The following is a 19,834-nucleotide window of genomic DNA, read 5'->3' as shown; positions in this document are numbered from 1 at the left end:
CAGAGGTTTTTAAGAAAAGGGTAGATGTGGCACTGAGGGACATGGTTTAGAGCAGTCACAGACATGAGTTGATGTTTGGGCTAGATGATGATCTTAGTGGTTTTTACAACCATAATGACTCTATAGTTCTGCAAAGACAGACTAGCAGTATGAGTCTCAGTGAGGTGGAAAATCTCTCCCAACCCCTAAAGTCCTGGAATGCTGGGGGATAGATCAGAGTTTGGCCTAGGTTTCATTTGTTCATTTTAGTATACAAATACAAACTACAAACTACAAAAAAAAAAAAAAAAAGGAAAAAAAGAATATTTTTCAGCAGCAAGAATATTTTTCAGTTAGATATTTGCAGCGTTGTTTATTGTTTCACTGAAACAGCTAAAGAATGCTCAGTCAACTGTTTTTTGTTAACTTACGACCAAGGTTCTGGCACATGCCTACACATGTGCTGGACCTTCAGGAAAGGCTGCAAATGCACCAACTTGTTGCTGTGCATGGGTGAGGGAGGATGTGGGTCAGAGATGAGGGCGCATATCCTCATTCAGACATTGGGGATTTTAATGGTTTGACATAGTAGTTCAGCTACCAAGAGCAACTCTTGTCCTAATTTGCTGGTGTAGCTGTAGATATCCTTTCCTCTGGTGAGTGATGAATTAAATATTTTATTTTTGCTATTGTTTTAGACAGATAGTATGTTCAATGCTTAGCTTCTTCCCAGTAAATACTTCCTCCTGGGGAATTCTGGTTAAGAACACTCAGGTTTGTTCAGACAGAGCAGGTCATGTGGCAAGGCTATGCTGTGGTATGTAGGAATCAGAAAAATGTCTTGAAAGGAAGATTGCTATCTTTCCATCTGACCAAATCACAAATAGCTTCTGAAGTTTAGATCAATCAAGAATAATTCTGTGGTTATTTGAAATCCGAGTCTTCATGTAGCCTTCAGTCTGAGCACTTATCTTGTTTCACATCTTTCTCACCCAAACAGGTAGCCGTCACAAAACTAATCCTTCTGCCTTCTTCAAAACTCCTGTTGATTTTACAGCTTTCAGGGGAAAAATCTCCTAATGAAAGTGCTCAGAATCTGTTTCAGCAAGGACTGTGAACATCAAAAACAAAATCCTGGGGATTTTGCAAGTGTTTGAGTAATAGGAATGAGGCACCAATTGAAGCCAGCAGCAGTGTAAAAATGGATCACATGCACACACTTGATGCTCAAACCTGGTGTATCAGTGAGAAGCAGAAATGCTGAGGGTGTCTGAGCTCCCTTAAGTGTAGGTAGATCATGCACAAGCCAGGAAAAATGGTTTAGAAACAGCTGTGGGCCTTTAGGAACAGCTAAGAGCCTATGTTAGAAGGCATGAGGATAGAGGATCATGTTTTCTTAAATTTACAGGAATTGCCAGAGTTCTCACTTAAATCCAACCCCCGGAGAGTTTTTCAGACTCTGAGTGTCCTGAAACTCTTTTATTCCCTACAGAGCAGTACAGGACAAATGGTAATTGTCTGCCTAGAGTTCTGCTGTTTTCTGGCTTTAAATAGATGTTCTCAAGATCAACTGATCAAAAGTGGGCCCAGTTATTTTTTCTCTCCTGCCTTTTGTTTTTGAAACCTCTTGCAGTGAATTGGGTGTGTTATGGAAGAAAGATCATTTGAAAACATATGTAATGGTGAATCTCATCTCTTTTTTTTTTTTAAATGCTATTGCATTAATATGTGACATCTATATTGAGATAATGGAAAAGAAAAACATTCACAGTGGAAATAGATTCTAGTTTAAGCTTTCAGGGGGATTATTATAAACGGAGATAAAGTATTTTAAATACTGTGGAAAGTACCTTGTTGGTGTCCTTTTAAGTGGAACAGCTACTAATGTGTGGGTTACAGGATTGTGTGAAATGTAGCTTTTTACTATGTGCTTAACTACAGTATATTCCTATCATAATCAGGTCTAAATGGTACATTATATACCTTCCCCTTTCCATCTCTTTCCCTCCACCAAAAATTTTATTTTTTAGATCTTCCCTCAGTAATAAATTCCCTTCCAGAGAATAAGGTCAGATGTCACAAGCGTCTATCTGTCCCTTTACAGATATTAGGAGGCACTGCCCATTACTTGTGTAGTGATGACCATCTCTCTGATTGGGTGGGCACAGGGCAGTGCGGCAGTGTCTCTGCACTGTGTCTCAATAGCTGTTTGGGTGAGGAGAACAAGCGAGACAAGCTTCAGATCTGGACTAAGGAATGGGCCAGGGATCCCACTGTGCTTCAGTAGTGCACAGTTTTACAGCAGCCCTCATTCAAGCAATGACAAAGCTGCAATTTAGTCATTTCATTTACCATTCACCGCAATTCAGCGGCAGAACTGGAAGATCTGTCAGAGTCCCCTTTTGTAAGGCAGGAAGGCATTGTTCCGCCTTGCAGTATTGGTTCAAACAACTGCACATAAACTCAGATCAGTATTGCCACTGCAGATCTGGCAAGAGAAGGCTGTGCTGCCTGGGGACCTCCTGCACAGAGCCATGCTTTGGTGGGCTGTGGAATACTGGCTCCAGGGGTTCCAATGTGGTACATGGCTTGTCAGGCAGGGATGCTTTTGGAAAGCTGTTAAAAAAAAATCAACTGAAATGTGATACATTTTATTACATTCAAATAAGGCCACTGATTTTTATCATTTCCTATTGTTACTTGCCTTGCACTTCTTTTTGTAAATAATAAGAGATCATATTCTGTTTTTTCCTTCTTAAATGCCTGAATAAGATTTATGAGTAGGTTCTGACCTCAGACATCACAGGCAGTGCCTCCATATGTCCACATATAATTTGTTGTTTTATTTTAGTTGGTGTTTTTTTTTCAAATGAAAAGGCTGTAGAGGCATTTGAGGGAAGAACAGCCACTTGAGGAAGGACAGCTTGTTAATGCAGAGTGCTCCACCTAGGAATTGAGTTCAATTTCAAGATATGAGAACACCAGGGGAAAAAAAAAGAGAGAATAAAATTCTTACCAAATTTAAATTTCTGTTAATTCCCTCTGAGCTCATAGTTTTCATGTGAACGTACACAGTAGAAATGTAATGTTTGCTTTCATTTATTTTTGTTGTAAACCACTGCTTCTGTCAAAAGTATCTACTTAATCTTCAACGTGAATGCTAAAACTAATCAATATTAATTAGACATGTCTTAATTAATGGCTCTTTGAAACAACACAGATCTTGTTCCCTCCTCTTTTGTACACTCCCAGCAGAATTTTCAAATTTCATTAATTACACTTAGCATAACCCAACTCAGCTACTTGTGAATACAGTCAGTCACCTTGGTCATACAGCTTTCCCTGCTGAAAAATTTGGTATTTACTAAAGCTCAATTTTGTAGATTTCTGATATACTTTGGATTATGTCTGCAATCTGTGAAGATCCTTATCATGTTGTCAGTGTCTGAGTTGTTTTGGTTGTTGTTTTTTTTTTGCTTTATTTAATGCATAAGAAGTGTGAATTTGACAAGATATACTTTCTAGCTAACTTCCAGATAGTGCATATTTTAACTCTAAAATTCTCATAGACCCTTTCATAAACTGATTTTTCACAATGATTTGTGGTTTTGAAATTATTAGAATTTTTTAAAAGAAATTTGTGTTTATCTCTGAGTACTCAAATTATCTCAAATAATAATAATATAGAGTAATAGAGAGCAAATTCTGTTTCACAAACTTTACCTACAGAGCTATTCGCAATACACAAAAGTATTGTACATAAGAGACAATATTTTCTTCTGTCAAAAAAAAAAGCTGTGAATCTAACCTATGTGCAAATCTTTCATACATAGGAAAGAATGTGGCCAAATTTTTTCTCTTTTCTCATTTCTGGCAGTTTCTTTGAACTCAGAGTGATCCACCAAAAAACTTTAACCTCAGCAAAGGTATTACAATAAGCCATGGTTACAAACAGCAGCTGGTCCTGGAAGGTGCTGTGTGCAGTGGGGTGGTAGGGCAACATACAGAAATTGTCCTTGGGGAACTGAAACCATGAAACCTGGGAACCCCTTTTGTTTAAAACTCAAAGTTTCCTGCCGCTCTCTTGGCCCTTCCAGATTTTCCCTACTTCCTCAAAGTCTCATCCCGTTTTCATTTACACCAAATACTCCCAGCTGCCTGTCACAGTGCTCAACTTGCATAGCAAGGGATTTCAGGGCTGCTTTTGGTGTGTCCATATTTCCTGAATTCAGCTGGAATATTGGGTCATTTGTTGTCACTTCAGACAATAAACTCTCAACACTTACATCTTACTCATTTCTGAAAAGCCCTAACTACTTCTTGTCTATTATAAATAGTAAATAGCTTAATTGCTCTTACCTCAGAAATGAGTAGGCTTGACACTTTTTCTCTAGGACTGCCTTTGTTTGATTTGTCGGGTTCTATGTGCTCAAAAGAATGTAACTTCCTGTGCATTTTCTAATTGTCAGTGAAATGTAGAACTCTATTTCATTATACTTGCTAGTGTATGCAGCTAGCAGTTTCTACGTGTAGGTAATGTTCAGAATTACGCTGAAGTATGGTGTTAAAGAATCTGATAGCACTGCTGAAAATTATTGCCTTTATATTCTTTCTAGATCCTGATTGCCAGCATCATGTGCAGCTATAGCAAGGACGACTGGACTGCACTTTCAAAAATGGCTGAGGTAATGGTTTCCTAAATGTGTTGTTCCATCTATCTTTCTTTATTCTCCTTAAAAACAAGAACTATAACATGGAATTTGTGAAGAAAAAAAAAAAAAAGATTCAAAGTGAAAAATGAGAATTTAAAGCACATCCATTATAATTTGTTTATTCTGTGTTTTCATTAAAATGATGGAAATGTAAATTTAAAGTAAATCTATTCCATAAAAATGGTCCCTTGGATTTTTAAGCTGTACCTGGAAAGCCTTTAGTCTTTGAATCTATATACTTTTTATTTGCATTTTAAGCAAACTGTATATTATGACGGATGCCATGATAAAATTTAATTCTACCTTTGAGAGCCTAACTTGATCTTACCTTGCCTACAGGCACACTAGTTTGACAGCACCAAAAGAAATTTTGAATATAAAACTCTTGAATATTTAAAGTATAAAAGGCTCATTTAATGCTATTCTAGTTTTAATACAGACTTTCAAAAATGATAGCAGAGAAAGCCAACATACATAATAGCAGCCTGCATTCTTCCTATAATATAAATCCAATCTTACAGAAAGAGACTGTGCATCAGAAATCTTGATTCAGTTTGAAGGAAAAAACCCTACTTAAAAACATGTACTTGTGTCCATAGGGAATAGTGTAAGAAATATTTGATTAACGCAGTAATACTTTCATTCAGAAAGGTGTCAATATCTGAATGTACCACAGTGTTCTTGTTTTTAGGTGAAACAGATTTTTCCTTATAGATTAAACTACTACTGGAAATAAAAACATGTTTTAAAGTGGAAAAAAAAAATGAAGATCTAACACACTGGGTAAAGAAAAAATGTGTTTTGTTTGTTTGTTTGCTTTTTTTTAATTTATTGATAGTATTAGCAGAAATCTATATGTTTTGTAAGTATTAGACAAGATGCTCCAAAAGTAATGCCTCCTATGTTATTATGTTGGCCTACAGCGTCAGAGTATGATGTTGGTGGTATGGCAATAGATGCTGAACCTTCTCGCCAATATTCTGTTGCATTTTGTTGATGTGTAGCAAATGGCAGCAGAGGGGCAATCTGTCAAAATGGCATCTGATGTGTATGACCCAAAGTTATACCCTTGAATTTTTCCATGTAGAAGAGCCATTGACATGCTTCAACATTTGCTGAATGTTTATGAAGACTAAACAGTGGATGTGAGTGCAGTGAGTGGTGTATTTCAGCAGTGGTGACAGAGTCATGAAAGACAAGCCACCTTCTGAACAGCCACACACAGCTGTCACACCACAAAATGAACTGCTCATCCACATGAACTTGCGGATTACAAACACGGAACTATGTAGAGCTGAATATCAGCTTCAGTGTGTCAGAAACTATGACAACATTGGAATATCACAAAGTCTGCTCTAGGTGGATCGCACCAGTGCTCATGCAGGACCAGAAGGAACACAGTCTGTAAGTTTACCAGGGCCAGTTGAACCAATATGAATCTTAAGGTGATGGTTTCCTGCGTTGCATCATTACTAGTGATGAGACATGGTGTCACCACTATAACCTGGTAGGTGAATGGGGAATGTGAATTCCCCATTGAAGAAAAAGTTCAAGATGCAGCCCTCAGTGGGTAAAGTGATGTGCACTGTCTTTTGGGATAGGAAAGGGAGTGATCCTTCTGGATTTCCTGGAACACAGACAACCCATCAACTCTGGCTGCTACATCATGACACTGACTGAACTGAAGGCTCAAACTTCCACAGCCAGGCCAGTAAGGAAGATGACCGTTTTTTTGCAACATGATAAGGCCAGGCCCTATACAAGTTTGAAGACGATGGAGCACGTTGCCAATCGTGACTGGACTGTCCTGCCACACCCACCAAACAGTCAGGATTTGGTACTGCCTTCTTCCATCTGTTTGGGCCATTGAATGATGGACTGCATGAGTAACATTTTCCTAGCAGCAGCACCATCATAGCAGCTGTGAAACAATGGGTCACCTCTGCTGTTAGATTTTTATGGGCCTGACGTGTAGGCTCTTGTTTATCACTGGTGAAAATGCACCGATAAAGGTGATGATTATGCAGAAAACAGCATTATGTCACTTAGAATTTGCTCTATTAAATAGTGTTAATTGTGATTTTTGTATCTTTTGTAGTTTCCATAGAAATACATAGGAGGCATTACTTTCAGAGAGACCTATATGTTTATAATACTTATTACGAGAGTGGGACATTTGATTTTTTTTTTGTTTCCATGTAGCTGAACATGTACATTTGGACATCATTTCTTCTTTATTCAGTGTATGAAACCCTCATACGGCTATTTGGGAAGACACTTCATTGTTTTCTGGGTGTTTTAAACCTATGAGGGAAAAAATCACTTTGGGGACTTAGGGAAGTGAAATTAAACATTATAATTAAGTGCCTTGGTGATCTTCAGCGGTAGTCCATATTATACCTGTATTTACCCAATTGACCATGAAATCTTTTGTGGGATATGTGCTTGACATGAGCCCCGGTGCTTCTAAGCTGACTGAGATGAATTGTGCCTCTTTCTCTTCTGCCCTCCAGTTTTAAGACAAATATTTTCATCTGTTTGTATTTATGCCGCCCCTTTTAGGAAAAAAAGAAATTATTCAAGTGCACGCAATGACATGCACCATATGTAGAATACCTTTCTGCTGCAAGGCTGCTGCTTGCCCCCACTCCACAGAAGGCACTGGGTACTGCACAGTTTTGAAAGGGCAGCATGTTTTATCACATGCCTGAGGCCTTGTGGAGGAGGCGATGCTGAGGCTGTCCCAGTGGGAGCCTCCATGACTCAGCAGCATGCTGGGGACCATGACCTGCTCACACAGTCGTCCTGTCACCATGCTGCCATTGGGCCTGCAGGGTGGCCTGGCCTGCTGGGCAGCCAGGCAAGAAAGGACTTCAGGTGCGTTCTGGCTGCTCCTGTGATTCCTTACTGGGCACTCTTAGGCTGTGGCCATGCAGCAGGCAGAAGTTCAATAAGCAACAACAAAATGCAAATGCAAAGCAAAATGCCAGCTACAGCCATTCAGAACATAAGCAGAGAGCTCCATAGCTCAGGCCCATGCAATTCAGCAAAGTGTTTGTGTGCTACCAGTGTACACCACAGCTTTTTTTCCCTTTTATTTTAGGTAATAGAGGATGGTAAGAGAAATTAGCACACATGCACTTTTCCCAATAATCTTGCTTGACTTCAGAAACAAAAATATTTAATAACAAAACGTATGGCACAGTGCAGTCATCTGAACAAAATCTAGAAAAAAAATGCATTAAAGCAGAAAGGGGAAATTTATTCCTCAACCCCAGCTCTTCAGAGCTGCCATTCCCTGTGTCACTGACTCCTGAACCTTGCCCTTACTGCTGGAATAAGGCACTGTGAGTAAATTTTGTTTTTAGCATTATGCAGAACAAACTCTTTGTTATGGTGATGTCATTTACATTATTTTCACTTTAGTTTCCTTTGTATTTTTGGAAAGCCATATGAATGTCTGAAAATTTTCCCTGTAATGGCCACCATATTTCTTTTTCAGTCTATCACAACAGCTTTCTCTCTCTCTCTTTTTATCTTAAGGAGAACAATCAAATATATGAAGAAATATATTTAACATTAGAAATAAATGCCACAGGAAAGAGTAGATTACTCAAAGTTAATTTTGTTGTTTGTGGTTTTTTTTTTCTTTTGCATGTTGCATAGGCTGCTGGTGCAGATGCACTGGAGTTAAACCTGTCATGTCCTCATGGAATGGGGGAGAGAGGCATGGGCCTGGCCTGTGGGCAGGTAGGTTGCAACAGCAATCTCTTTTGTGTCTCTTCAGCAGTTCTACACCAACACATTGCAAGTCATACTTCAGGGGAAGACACAAGCAGCAGATTACTAGCCTGAGATTTTTAGGTTGAATGTGTTTAAATATTTTGCACTAAAAAAAAAAAAAAAAAAAAAAAAAAAGAAAAAAAAAAAGAAAAAAAAGCTGAGAATATAAACAATGCTTAGTTTTGCTCAGAACAAAAATGCATTATGTATTGGACAGAAAACAATATAAAAACAAATAATTTCCAGAAAGTGCCTGGACAGAATTTGTTGGTTTCATTGCAGAGCTCTGTAGATATCTTTGAGATCACAACCTGCTGCAAACTGCCTATATCAATAATGATTTTGAAGGACGTGAGATATACAGGCATTTCATTTTATAATGTTTTGCTTTTGAACCTAAATGTACTCTTGAATCACAGAGCATACATTCTGGTAGTGCCATCTACAGTTAACTTTGTCTCTTTTATTAGCCTGCATTGTATAACCTATAGATTTGATGGATGTGTACAGTTTAGATTGGGATTATCCATATCACACGTTTCTGTCATGCAGAAACATGATATACAGTTTTTCAATACATCCTATAATTCCATTTAGGAGCATACATGTTATTTTGCCTGCGAAAAGAAAACAAACATGCTCCAAAGCCTGTTCCCATATTCCTTTCTTTTTCTAGTTTTCAGATGTTTGCATGTTTTGCCCATAGTTTGAAATTTGTTTTGGTTCATAAACATGCTCAGAAGTGAACTTGGAAATTCTCTGAAAAATCTTGGTTCACGTAGGATACCAGGAGAGATTTTCTAGAGTTTGGTCATTAAATTTTCACAAGTCTGAAGTCTGTTTACCTTTGCATGCATTCCAAAGGGTAATAATGAGTTTGTGTATTTGAGCATTTGTTTGGCTTGACTTGAATTTTGAGTACTCAATTTCCCATCTTGCTACATTTTGAGATGAGGAAAGAAAGAGAAGGGAAACGAAGATTGGAAATCGTGATTGCATGCGCTAAAATCAACATATACTATTCAGTTCATCAAATTGTGCTAGTAGACGTCTTAATTCATCCTCACTTCCTCAGCTAAACATAAAACTTGAATGGTATGGTTGGATAACTAAACCATTAACTTTGTAAAACTATTAGCAGGAAGACAATAGGAGCTGTAATCATTCCAAAGCAGCAGCATGCACACTTTAGCTGAAGCTTTATCATAACAGTACTGACAGACACAGTGCATGGAGCTAATTTATTATTTTTGTTATCAAAATGATGCCAATCAATTCCATGCTATAGATCATTGTATTTAATGAAAGTAATATGGATGCTTGTCATAGCCAGTGGTTATTTTCCAAAGTTGTGATTAAAAACAGGAGAGAAACAAATTATAAAAGCCCTCCAGGACCACACTAGTAAAATAGTAACAGTTATTAATTCTTTTTCAAAAGCTTGTTTAACAACAAACAGCTGTAGTGGTCATTTTTATAAATTTATGAAGCAATTCCCACCCTTCACTCTGCACTGCATAACCCAGTAGTTTGGATTGTCTCAACATGAGATTGCAGTACTGTTCACTAGAAGGCTGCACTTATCCAGAGAGTGTCCTGAAAATTTACATGGGTGCTGAAATAGGCTCATTTCAAGCATGGGGGCTTTTTTCTTTTTTTTCAATTTTTCTTTCTCTTTTTTTTTTCTCTTTCTTTTCCCTTTTTGGCATGTGCTATTTCTTGCTTTCACTGGCTAGAATAATATATGCATGTGAAGTTGCTTGAATATGTAGTCAGTAGGGAGCTGTCTGGCTACATGAGTTTTTACATATCTTTCAGCTATTGTAAAATCAGAGAACCAAATGCAAAATCTGAGCATTCAGGGCTATCATGTGGATTTGTGGCTCTCCTTGGAGGACATCAGATCCAAAGCAAGAAGATTACTTTATATATATATATATATATATATATATATGTGTGTGTGTGTGTGTGTGTGTGTTTGTATAACAATATTTCTTTCCCATACAACATAGATGTTCGTTTGAATGCTTAATACATACTACCTCACTTAAATATATTCATGCTGTTTATAGATGTCTTACTAAAAATGAGAGTTTAGAGAAGAATCTATCTCTTTAGGTAAATAACTGAATAAAAGTGATCCTTAGAGGGCCAAATACGGAGGTTCTTCCACTAAATTGGCTAAAATAAATTTAAATGTAGTTTATCAAAGCAAAGGATGGGGATAGACCAGATAAAATAATGATGAATGCTAGGATGAATGGTAGCCCTTGTGGGTCTACCCAGTGTGGAGGTCCTAGAGGACCCCAGTATAGATGCCAAAGTGCTAGGAACCATTTTGGCTCCATGCGTAATTTTTTTTGTCCCTTGAGCTGAAGTCAAATAGGTCATATAAAAGTAATGTGTGGGGCAAAAGGCTCAGATATATTCTGAACACTAAAAAAAGCACATGAGATATCTAGAAATTGGGGTATGAGATTTTGAGAGATAGAGAGGATTTCAAGTAGAGCAGATTCTCTTAAAATTTTTTTGATAAAATATTCCACATCTTCATAGGAAAATTTCTAAGGTATTTGGTCCATTTTCATGCCGAAGCACATTAAAATCCTCAGGAAACTACAGAAATTACTCAGTTAAGAATAATGACAGAAAAACATGCATGCATATTTTTACTATTTCTAATTTCTAAAATGTTCTTCTTTCTTTTTCTTTTTCTTTTCTGTTTTTTTTTTTTCTGGTTTTTTTTTTTTCTTTTTTTTTTTTTCCTAAAGGTAAAGGAAAGGTTAATTATACTGTCTACTTTTTCTCCTCATTTCAATTCCTGTGGTGTGCCTAAGGGGAACATAGAAATCTGGGAACATTGGATTTGGTTTTTTGTTATCTACTCTCAAACACTTCCGCTGTTTATACCCACTGTAAATTTTAAAAAATTCAGACATATCCAAATAATATATAAAAAGAATTGGTGCTAAGGATGGTTGTTCTTTATACTGAATTACAGTTCTCAGGTTTTATTTGGTTTTAATTCCAAGTCATTAGTGCAGACACTCTGGCGCCTAAGCAGCACCGCTAGCCAGAGGGTAATATTAAGAGGCATCTGTATCGCTGCCAATAAGTTACTTAAAGCTGGTTCTGTATAAAATGTCAATTATATTTACTAATGCTCGTTAATGATAATAAAGTCAAGGTTTGTGTTCTTTCATAACAATCTGCAACTGTATAGAAGTTTGATATCACTAAAAATTGTAACAGAATTTCCATCATTAGCCTGAAGAACACCAAGGCAAGGATTTTCTGTGCATCAAATAACGTTATGTGTTTAATAGTAAACCTGAAGATAATATGGTGAACAGCAGATTATTAAAAAAAAAGACAGCATAATTTATTACTGAAGTAACTGTAGCAGAAAATTATAAAAATAATAAATCAATTGAATGCCTCAGAAGGTAGTACTCACATTACAGTGTCTAACTTTTGAGGTGCTCTATTTCTGATGTGCTTTTTGCCTCATTTAAAGATTCTTTCAATTTTTTTCTTTTTACTAATCTTAAGAAGTGGCATTAAACATTCAGGACCATTACTGTGATGTGAAATCTACAAATTTCAATGCTTGACTTTTTGGTTTTGGTCCAAAAGTCAACTGTTCCCTCCAGCTGTTCTGGTAAGAATGAATAAATAGTTGAATTGAGTCAATAACCTCGGTTTTATTTTGCATTCCTGCTAAGTTTTGTGTTGTTCTTTGCCGTACAGATGAAACCCCAGGCTTAGTATTTGCACTATGCATATACGTAGAATCTCAAGAAAATTGACTGGGACAAGTGATACATAAATACTTTGAAAATATCAGTAAGTCTCTGTAGCCAAACGGAGAGTGAAAAACAACATGGAGAAAAAGAGCAGAACAGCCTGCAGCTACTGGAAAGGCAGTAACAAAGCTGCCAGATGAGTAGCTATGAAGTAGGCAAGGTGTACTTGTGCAGATGATATAGCAAGGAACAAATTGCAGCCCAAATGTTTCAGATTGGGCATCAGGAAAAAATTCACCCAGGAGGCAATCCAGCACTGCTGTGTGCTGCCCGGCAGGGCTGTGTAACCACCATCTCTGGAATTTTCAGGGCTTAGTGTAAAGCCCTTGTAATGTAGCTAACCTCATCTGTTGTTGGCATTGTTCTCACTCAGTACAGATGTAGGTCTAGCTGACCTCCACAAGTCATTTCAAACCAACATTTCTGTGTTTCTGTGGCTCTACAGAATTTCTATCAAAAGGTATTGCATTGTTTTATCAGAGAGAGCGACCTATTTGTGGATAAGGGGAGGCACAAATACTTGTTCACTAGGGTGAGATCTTCACTATGAAGTAGAGATCTCAAGTTGAACACATTAGTTGCATTTCCGAAGCAGACAGGAACTTTCCGTACTTTTTGAAAAAAGACAATCAAATATCTAAGCCTAAGTACAAGAGCAGAGATTTTTTTATGCCATGAACAAATATTTTAAAAACTAATAACATCCTGGCTGATAAATATTTCTCATTAATTAGTCATACAATCTAACTTCTAATATATAAAATATCTGCCTATCTCCGCATTAAAGCTATAGGTTAGAGAGACTGTTTGGTTTTCTTATTTTATATTGAAGGAGACATATATTTCTCTTGTGAGCACTGAAATGCAGATCCTGGTTAGTTAACTATTCAGATCACGTGTAAAATGAGCTTGCTTCGTAGATCTTTTCTTACCTTTATTTTTGTTTTACTTAAACTCTGCTTGCTACAGGCTCTGCTGCTGCGTTTGTGTTTATTGCCTGCAATTAGGATGCAAGTTTCATAAAAGCCCACATTGCCTCTTTCAGAAGAAGAGAAGTCTGTAAAAAACAAAAAGCAAAGAAAACAAACAAAAAAAAAAAGGGTAACAAAAGCTGTGGTTACTCTGGAAAGATGAAAACTAGCTGCATGGAACAATTAGATTTGCTCTGCTGTACCTTGGAAATAGGAAAGATGAGGCTGTTTCTTAATTGAAGTGCACAGCATAGCATGATAATTCGCTGTTGCTCTGACAGCAAGGAGCTTGAAGTATTTTAAATAAATGATGCCCCAAACAGAATTTGATTATATCTGCGTTTATGTGGCATTCTAGTATCACCCTACAGTAATATGCTGGTTAAGTATAATTCATTGAGTCCTGCAGGCAGAATTAGTTCCTCCTCTTTTGTATCAGTTACTGCAATAAATTAATGCAAAGTACAGCAGGGTGGTGTTGTGCTGTGCTGTAACAGCAGTGATAGCATTCTCCCCCCCAAAATCCCATGTAACTGAACTGTGGTTACTGTTGATGATTGTGATGAGGTTTCAGGCTTTATATTGTTCTCCAGCATTGGCTGCTCTCATCATTTTTGGGTCTTAAGAGAATAAGGCATAACTGCCTTTATGTCTTTCAGTCCACTCTGTTACTTTGGGGCACCTTTTAGCCAAGTGACCTGTTTCAGTCAAATCTCTCACAGATGAAACTGTTTCAAAGATGCTGCATTTCCATGTTTCATAAAACTAGGCAGCTGAGCAGAGAAGAATTGTCTGCTGCCCTAACTGATGGGTATGAGCATAGGAAAGCTCGGTCAGACGCAGGAGGTGAGATCTCCAGGTGCAGACTCAGACTAAGGATTTTGTAGCTGAGGTGCTGACGATGCTGCTCATTTGTCACTGCAGGCAGAGGTGATGGCATGCGCTGCTTCTCCCTGAGCTGTTCACCAGTCCTGCACTTTGGTCAGAGAGCAAAGGGCCACCCAGCCCAAGTGATCTTCTGCAGCAAAGTGCTAACAGGCCCAAGGAGGCTCTGGTGCACTGCAGGGACAAAGTGTTTGGCATCATGTCGCTGAGGGGATGGGGGGCATGTGAGGAGAAAGGCTGCTGCCGGCTCCCTCTTTCAACTCATGCACATTTTTTCTCAAGCCAGAAGGTGTGTTTTGTGGGCTGATTCTCAAGAGAAAGAGCTTCCTGACTGAGTGGTCACTGCTGGTTGGTGAGCTCAGCCACCTCTCTTGGGACCTGTCTTCCATTCCCTTCCTATTGGTCTCGTGGGATCCAGGGGCGAGGAAATGTCGCGGTTTAAATGGATTTCTTCCACGTCTTTAGTTCCATATGTCCTTTTAGTGCTCGTGTGTTCTGCTTTCTTGCAGCACATAAAAGGAGACAATGCTTAATAATGAATTATGGCTGTTAATTGCTATTTTGTCTTAAGACTTCTGTTTTTCATACACTTGAGAAGAAATGAATTAAGATGCATAGTTTAATAACTTCATCATCAGAAAACCATTCTGTATTTTACATTGCTGTTTGACAACATTTAATCCACCCCTATTACTTTGAAAAAATTTAATTGAATTTCTCAAAACTCAAAATAGAAAATAAAAATGAGATTATAGACTGGGAAGAAATGTTAACAGCACTACCACCTTACTGCAGTGTTTTAAAGACATGGTGTGGGTGTTGAAAAAATTTGCGTATTTTTTATGTGCAATGATTTTTGTTTGCATATGGAAAGCATTCTCTGTAGAATCAGTTTTCTTAGAAAATGCAAAAATTATTCTATTTTCTTGAAATTCATGAAGATATGATGGTAAGTTGGGGATAACCTTATTTTCAGTCTCACTGTGATGGAAGCATTTCAGCTGAAGTTCACATTATGGATAACAAGTGTCAAAAAGAAGGTCAGTTCCTCCAAAATATAAGTGAGCTACTACTCTTTTTAAAAGAAATAAAAAAGATTTGGGCTGTTTTAATGGCACTTCAGTGGCCTAACTATGACAGAATATATTGTTGGTGCTTTCCAGAAAGAAGGAAAAGCATGATTTTCTTAAAAAACAAATGGCAACCTGTACTTATTCATGCAGTTGTGTTTTCATGCACTGAGAAAGTTTCAGAAAAGGGAAATATAGAAAATTCAGGTCTGTGGTCTACAGCCATTAAGTGTTTGTCTTTTTACTGATCCTGTCGGCTGCTTTGCCTTTGGATCCGTGTTTGCTACATAACATGCTGCATTTGTTTCCAGCACGTCCAGTAAACAGGAAAAGAAAAGATCAGCAGTAAGTACCTATCTGCAAATAAAACAAAGCAGTTTCAGATTGTTCATCTTGGTGCATGATAAAAGTTAACTACACTGTGCATGTTAATAGCTTTTCCTTCTATGCTTTAAGTTTTATGCTACCATTTGATAAAAGTAATTAACAGAGTCTCTTCCCTGCCTACAAGGAAGATTTTCAGGATTAGATTCATACTTGAAAAATTTTGCCTCACCTTCTAGTAAAATTAGGGCACTAGAGGGCTTGCTATTTACAGCAGATCAAATCTGAATTAGAGCCCATATGACTATTATTTTAAAACTCGGTGGGAAATCCTCAGAATATAGTTTTTTTGTTTTTGTTTTATTTGTTTGTTTTTTGTTTTTTCAAGTTTCTGCTTTTTTTCTGCCTCTTTGCTATAGAAGAGGGACAAAGAGCTTACCAAGATGACCACAGGCAAAACCTGCTTGTAGCTGCAGCACTTGCACATTCAAGCTATATGCTTTCCTTTGAAATTTTTTTGCCTGTGATGTAAACCTTATCAGACCTTTATGCTTTCTAGAAGGTAAACTCTGCGTGAACTAAGGAAGTGGAATATTGTCAAATCATTCTGTGTACTGCTTTTTACAGTGATATGAGAAAAAATATTTTGATTGCTAGAAACTACCAAGATAAAATATTTTGTCAAGGATATAAAAGCATTTGTACATATTAATCAACACCACCACTGTTGATAAATAAATCTTCCTGGTTAGTATCTCTGAGATGCTTATTAAAGGTAAGTATGCTGTTTCACATATTTCATTGAAGGTTTAGACACAGTTGGTATCGGAACAAAATCTGATTTGAATTGGCAGTCTGTGTTTGACCCTTTCAGGCCAACAATTATTAACCTCTATTCTGACAACCAAGAAAAATAATGGTTATGTCCGAGTCCTGTTATGTTGCATTAAAATCAATAGCTGTAAATAGTGATTCCTACAATTTTAGCTGACCTATCTCAATTAGATATACCTATAGCATTTCTTAAGCCTTGTAGTTTGTTTTAAAAGTAGATTTTTTTTAACAATGTTGTTTCTTCTGGTTGTTTAGATTACGTTTTTAATGTACAAAAAAAAAAAAAAAAAAGAAAAAGAAATTTAGAATGAAGAAAAATGTTATGGTTCAACCATCTACTTAAAAATAAGACTCAGTTTTCAAAATAAATTCAGTTGTCTTTCTCTCAGTGGTGGGGAGAAAGCAAAAAAGCTTTTACATGATATGAAAAAGGGAATAATTGCAAAGCTGACTAAATAGAGACAGCCACAAACCTTTCCAGTCTCACTTGTTTTTGATCTTGACATCCCTCTTATCATTTCTCCACCCCCAGTACAAACCTATGTTCTGTACTGTTGTGTATCGGTCAATCAAAAATTTCCAGCTCATTTTTGACCTTGTCTTCATGTTGGTTATCTTCACAGTCCTTAAGAAAAGGACTGCGAAAGAAGTGTGGGAGTACCATCCTGTTAATAAGGAATCCAAAGTGGATCTCCCACACAGTCCTTTGATAAATGTATTTTTGAGTTTGGATACTGACCTATGTTAGTACTGGATGCTATTAGATGAAATACGTTAAACACTTGTCCGTACAGTTTTCTGTGGGTGGGTTTGGAGTGTTTTTCCTTAACATACTGTTAAGCATTGTTCATTGGTATATATCTAGCAGTGTACTAAAAGAAGGAAATGCTGTAACAATTTATTGTGCCTATTTTTTTCATCTGGGATAGAGAGAGGTGATCAAAGGCTGTTTGTTACTATGCTTTTAACATCTTTTAAACCTTCTAATTGAAGAGCTGGAGAACTAACAAATGGTGACTGTGATGCCAAATGAGGGCAAGAAAGAACAGGATGGAAATCTGCTGAAGTTGGAGCTTATTTTGAAATTCAGATTCTATGAAAACATTTTGTTAGCCTTTTAAGATTGATTTGGCTATCTGTTTTCTATTTACATGCACCAAATTTCTTTTCAAATTTTTGAAGTAGCCTAATTATGAGAAATACAGTAGTGTCTCTGTAGTATCACTGGCTTTTCTCAGTACCTGCTCTGCTATCTCTGCTAGTGTAGACTTGGTTTCAGAGCTTTGACTTCTCTGCTCAGCCATGACCAAAGCCTGGGCCTAATCTTGAGTGACTTGATTTTGTTCAGTGGCACACTGGTACGACTGGAAAAAGAAGGAGAATCTACATTAGGCTCTCTCAAGTGGAACTTGTAGTGACTGATCTGAAGAGAAGCTGCTGAAATCACAATGCTGTGCTTGCAGCTCCACTTTAAAGTAATGAAGTCCTAGCACGTAAGAACAAAGCTAAGAGGGAGGGCTTTTTCAGTTCATGTAATATAAAAGAGAAAATAAATAATTTTTGAATAAAGTCATGAGGTTATTGCTTAGAGCTGTGCATGGTTAAAAGCAGATACAAATTAAGAGGCTTTAATAAATATGTAGTATACAAAGATAGATAAAGCGTATAATAAATGATATGAATGAATTTAAGTTTAAGCTATAGAAATAAAATTAAATAGAAATAAATATAAACACAAATGGAGTCTGTATGTGGTTTCCAAATGGTGATGTTTTTGCATAAATGAAATTTTTGTAACGAAAAGAGAGAACGTAAGCTGGGAAACCTAAGAAGAATTTTCTAAGCTATATTTCTACATTTTAGTTCACCATATTTTCTAAGCAAATATATGCTTATTTCATTAGCATTACAAGCTTATTCATAGAAGCCACATGATATCTCTTCAGTTTAAAGATATAATAGATTTGTTGGCTTTATTCATATCATAAAAAGAACCCTCAGTAAGTGAAAATATATATATGTAAATGCATACGTTTACCTAGCAGACTTCTCTTAGAGTATTTCTTAAAGGAAAAAAGCATTTTAAAAAAGATAGGTATATTCATGAATTAAAGCAGTGAATAGTAGTCATGGTGCATATCATCATTCTGAAAGTTTAGTAAAATGGTGACAGTGTGGACCTTGATTGATTCTTCTTATATTCATCATTGATTTTTTTTTAGAAATGCTTCCTCCAAAGAGGTGTGTGTGTGTGTATTTACATATATATATATGTATATATATATACGTATATATATATATACGTATATATATATATATATATATATTCATACACATAGGTAAGTTAACCGTAAGTGTTGCCTTTTTGTTTATTTCCTTGGAAACTACAACAGATAGAGCAAAATGGAAACAAAATATTATGTAATATTGGTGGGAAGGTTTGACCTCTGTTGCCGTACCACCAACATTTGCCCTGATGTCATGGGCCAATATAATAAAATAAGGGGCGTTATTTTCAGAGCATTCATTGTTTATGTATCTTCACAAACAACTGTGAAAACTGTTATTCCTGCCTTGACTTAAACTGCCTCAATTTTTTCTTTTTGACAGCTGTGGTCAATAGATGTTGACCAAAAGCTGTCAAATTTCTTGAGAAATGATGAAACTTTTTTTTTCTTCAGACGAGAGTTATTTTCTTCTATCTTGGGAAATCCTTCCCATTAAATTGACAGTCTTCAAACAAATTTTTAGCTTTAATTGCTTGAAATTGTATGAATGCACAAACTAAAGTGCCCCTCTCTAGGATAACAGAAGTAAAATTAACTAGGATATTCAGAAATGTTGTCTTCTTTGCTGATTGATTGCAGTTCTGTATTTAAGTCAGTTCTATGAGGGCAATGTTGGGCATTTCAGAGGATAATGGAGAAAAGCAATCTTTGCTCCATATAATGTGCAAAAGAGTGAGAATAATATGGGAAAAGATGGTTGTTAAAGATTCTAACTTGAAATGCTTTAAGCTGAAATTCCCACACTTTAATTTTTCCTTCATATTTGAAGGAATGACAAAACAGTAATTCTTCACATATGAAGAGTGTTGAGATTTATTTATTTGTTTGTTTACTTATTTATTGCTTCCTAATTTTTTTCTAGCTCCATTTTTGATCCGAAAAGAAATACGTGATAGACATTAAAAAATAAATAAATAAATAAATAAAAATAAAGCATATCAGCTTATCAAGTCCTATGGCCTTGATATATAGGATATATGATCTCTGTAAAAAGTTTTTCTCCAGATCTACATCTTTAGTTTATGGAGTGAATTGAATGGATGAGGAATCTATAAGAATTGTCGTTACTCCCTCATTAAGGCTGCTGCAAATGTATCTCACCAACACCTGCTCACACTGCAGACTGTGGGAGGTAGTGCCACTGTAACGTTGACAAGGAAAATATAGCATGGCCTCTAAGAA

At 36.6% G+C, this 19,834-nt stretch overlaps 1 protein-coding gene across 5 annotated transcripts in view; it reads left to right on the top strand.

Moving 5' to 3' along the window:
• Positions 1–19,834, top strand: part of DPYD (dihydropyrimidine dehydrogenase) — a 327,299-nt gene that overhangs the window by 215,984 nt on the left and 91,481 nt on the right. For all 5 annotated transcript variants that reach the window (XM_048943871.1, XM_048943873.1, XM_048943869.1 and 2 more), the window contains exons 15-16: positions 4,596–4,664; positions 8,358–8,441. In XM_048943871.1, the coding sequence (XP_048799828.1) occupies positions 4,596–4,664; positions 8,358–8,441 (153 nt within the window). The remainder of the gene's footprint in view (positions 1–4,595; positions 4,665–8,357; positions 8,442–19,834) is intronic.

The sequence above is a fragment of the Lagopus muta genome, chromosome 5, assembly GCF_023343835.1.
Source record: "Lagopus muta isolate bLagMut1 chromosome 5, bLagMut1 primary, whole genome shotgun sequence".
Classification (NCBI taxonomy): Eukaryota; Metazoa; Chordata; class Aves; order Galliformes; family Phasianidae; genus Lagopus; species Lagopus muta.
The sequence above is the reverse complement of the archived record's forward strand: the minus strand, read 5'-3'. Positions and strand labels throughout refer to the sequence as shown.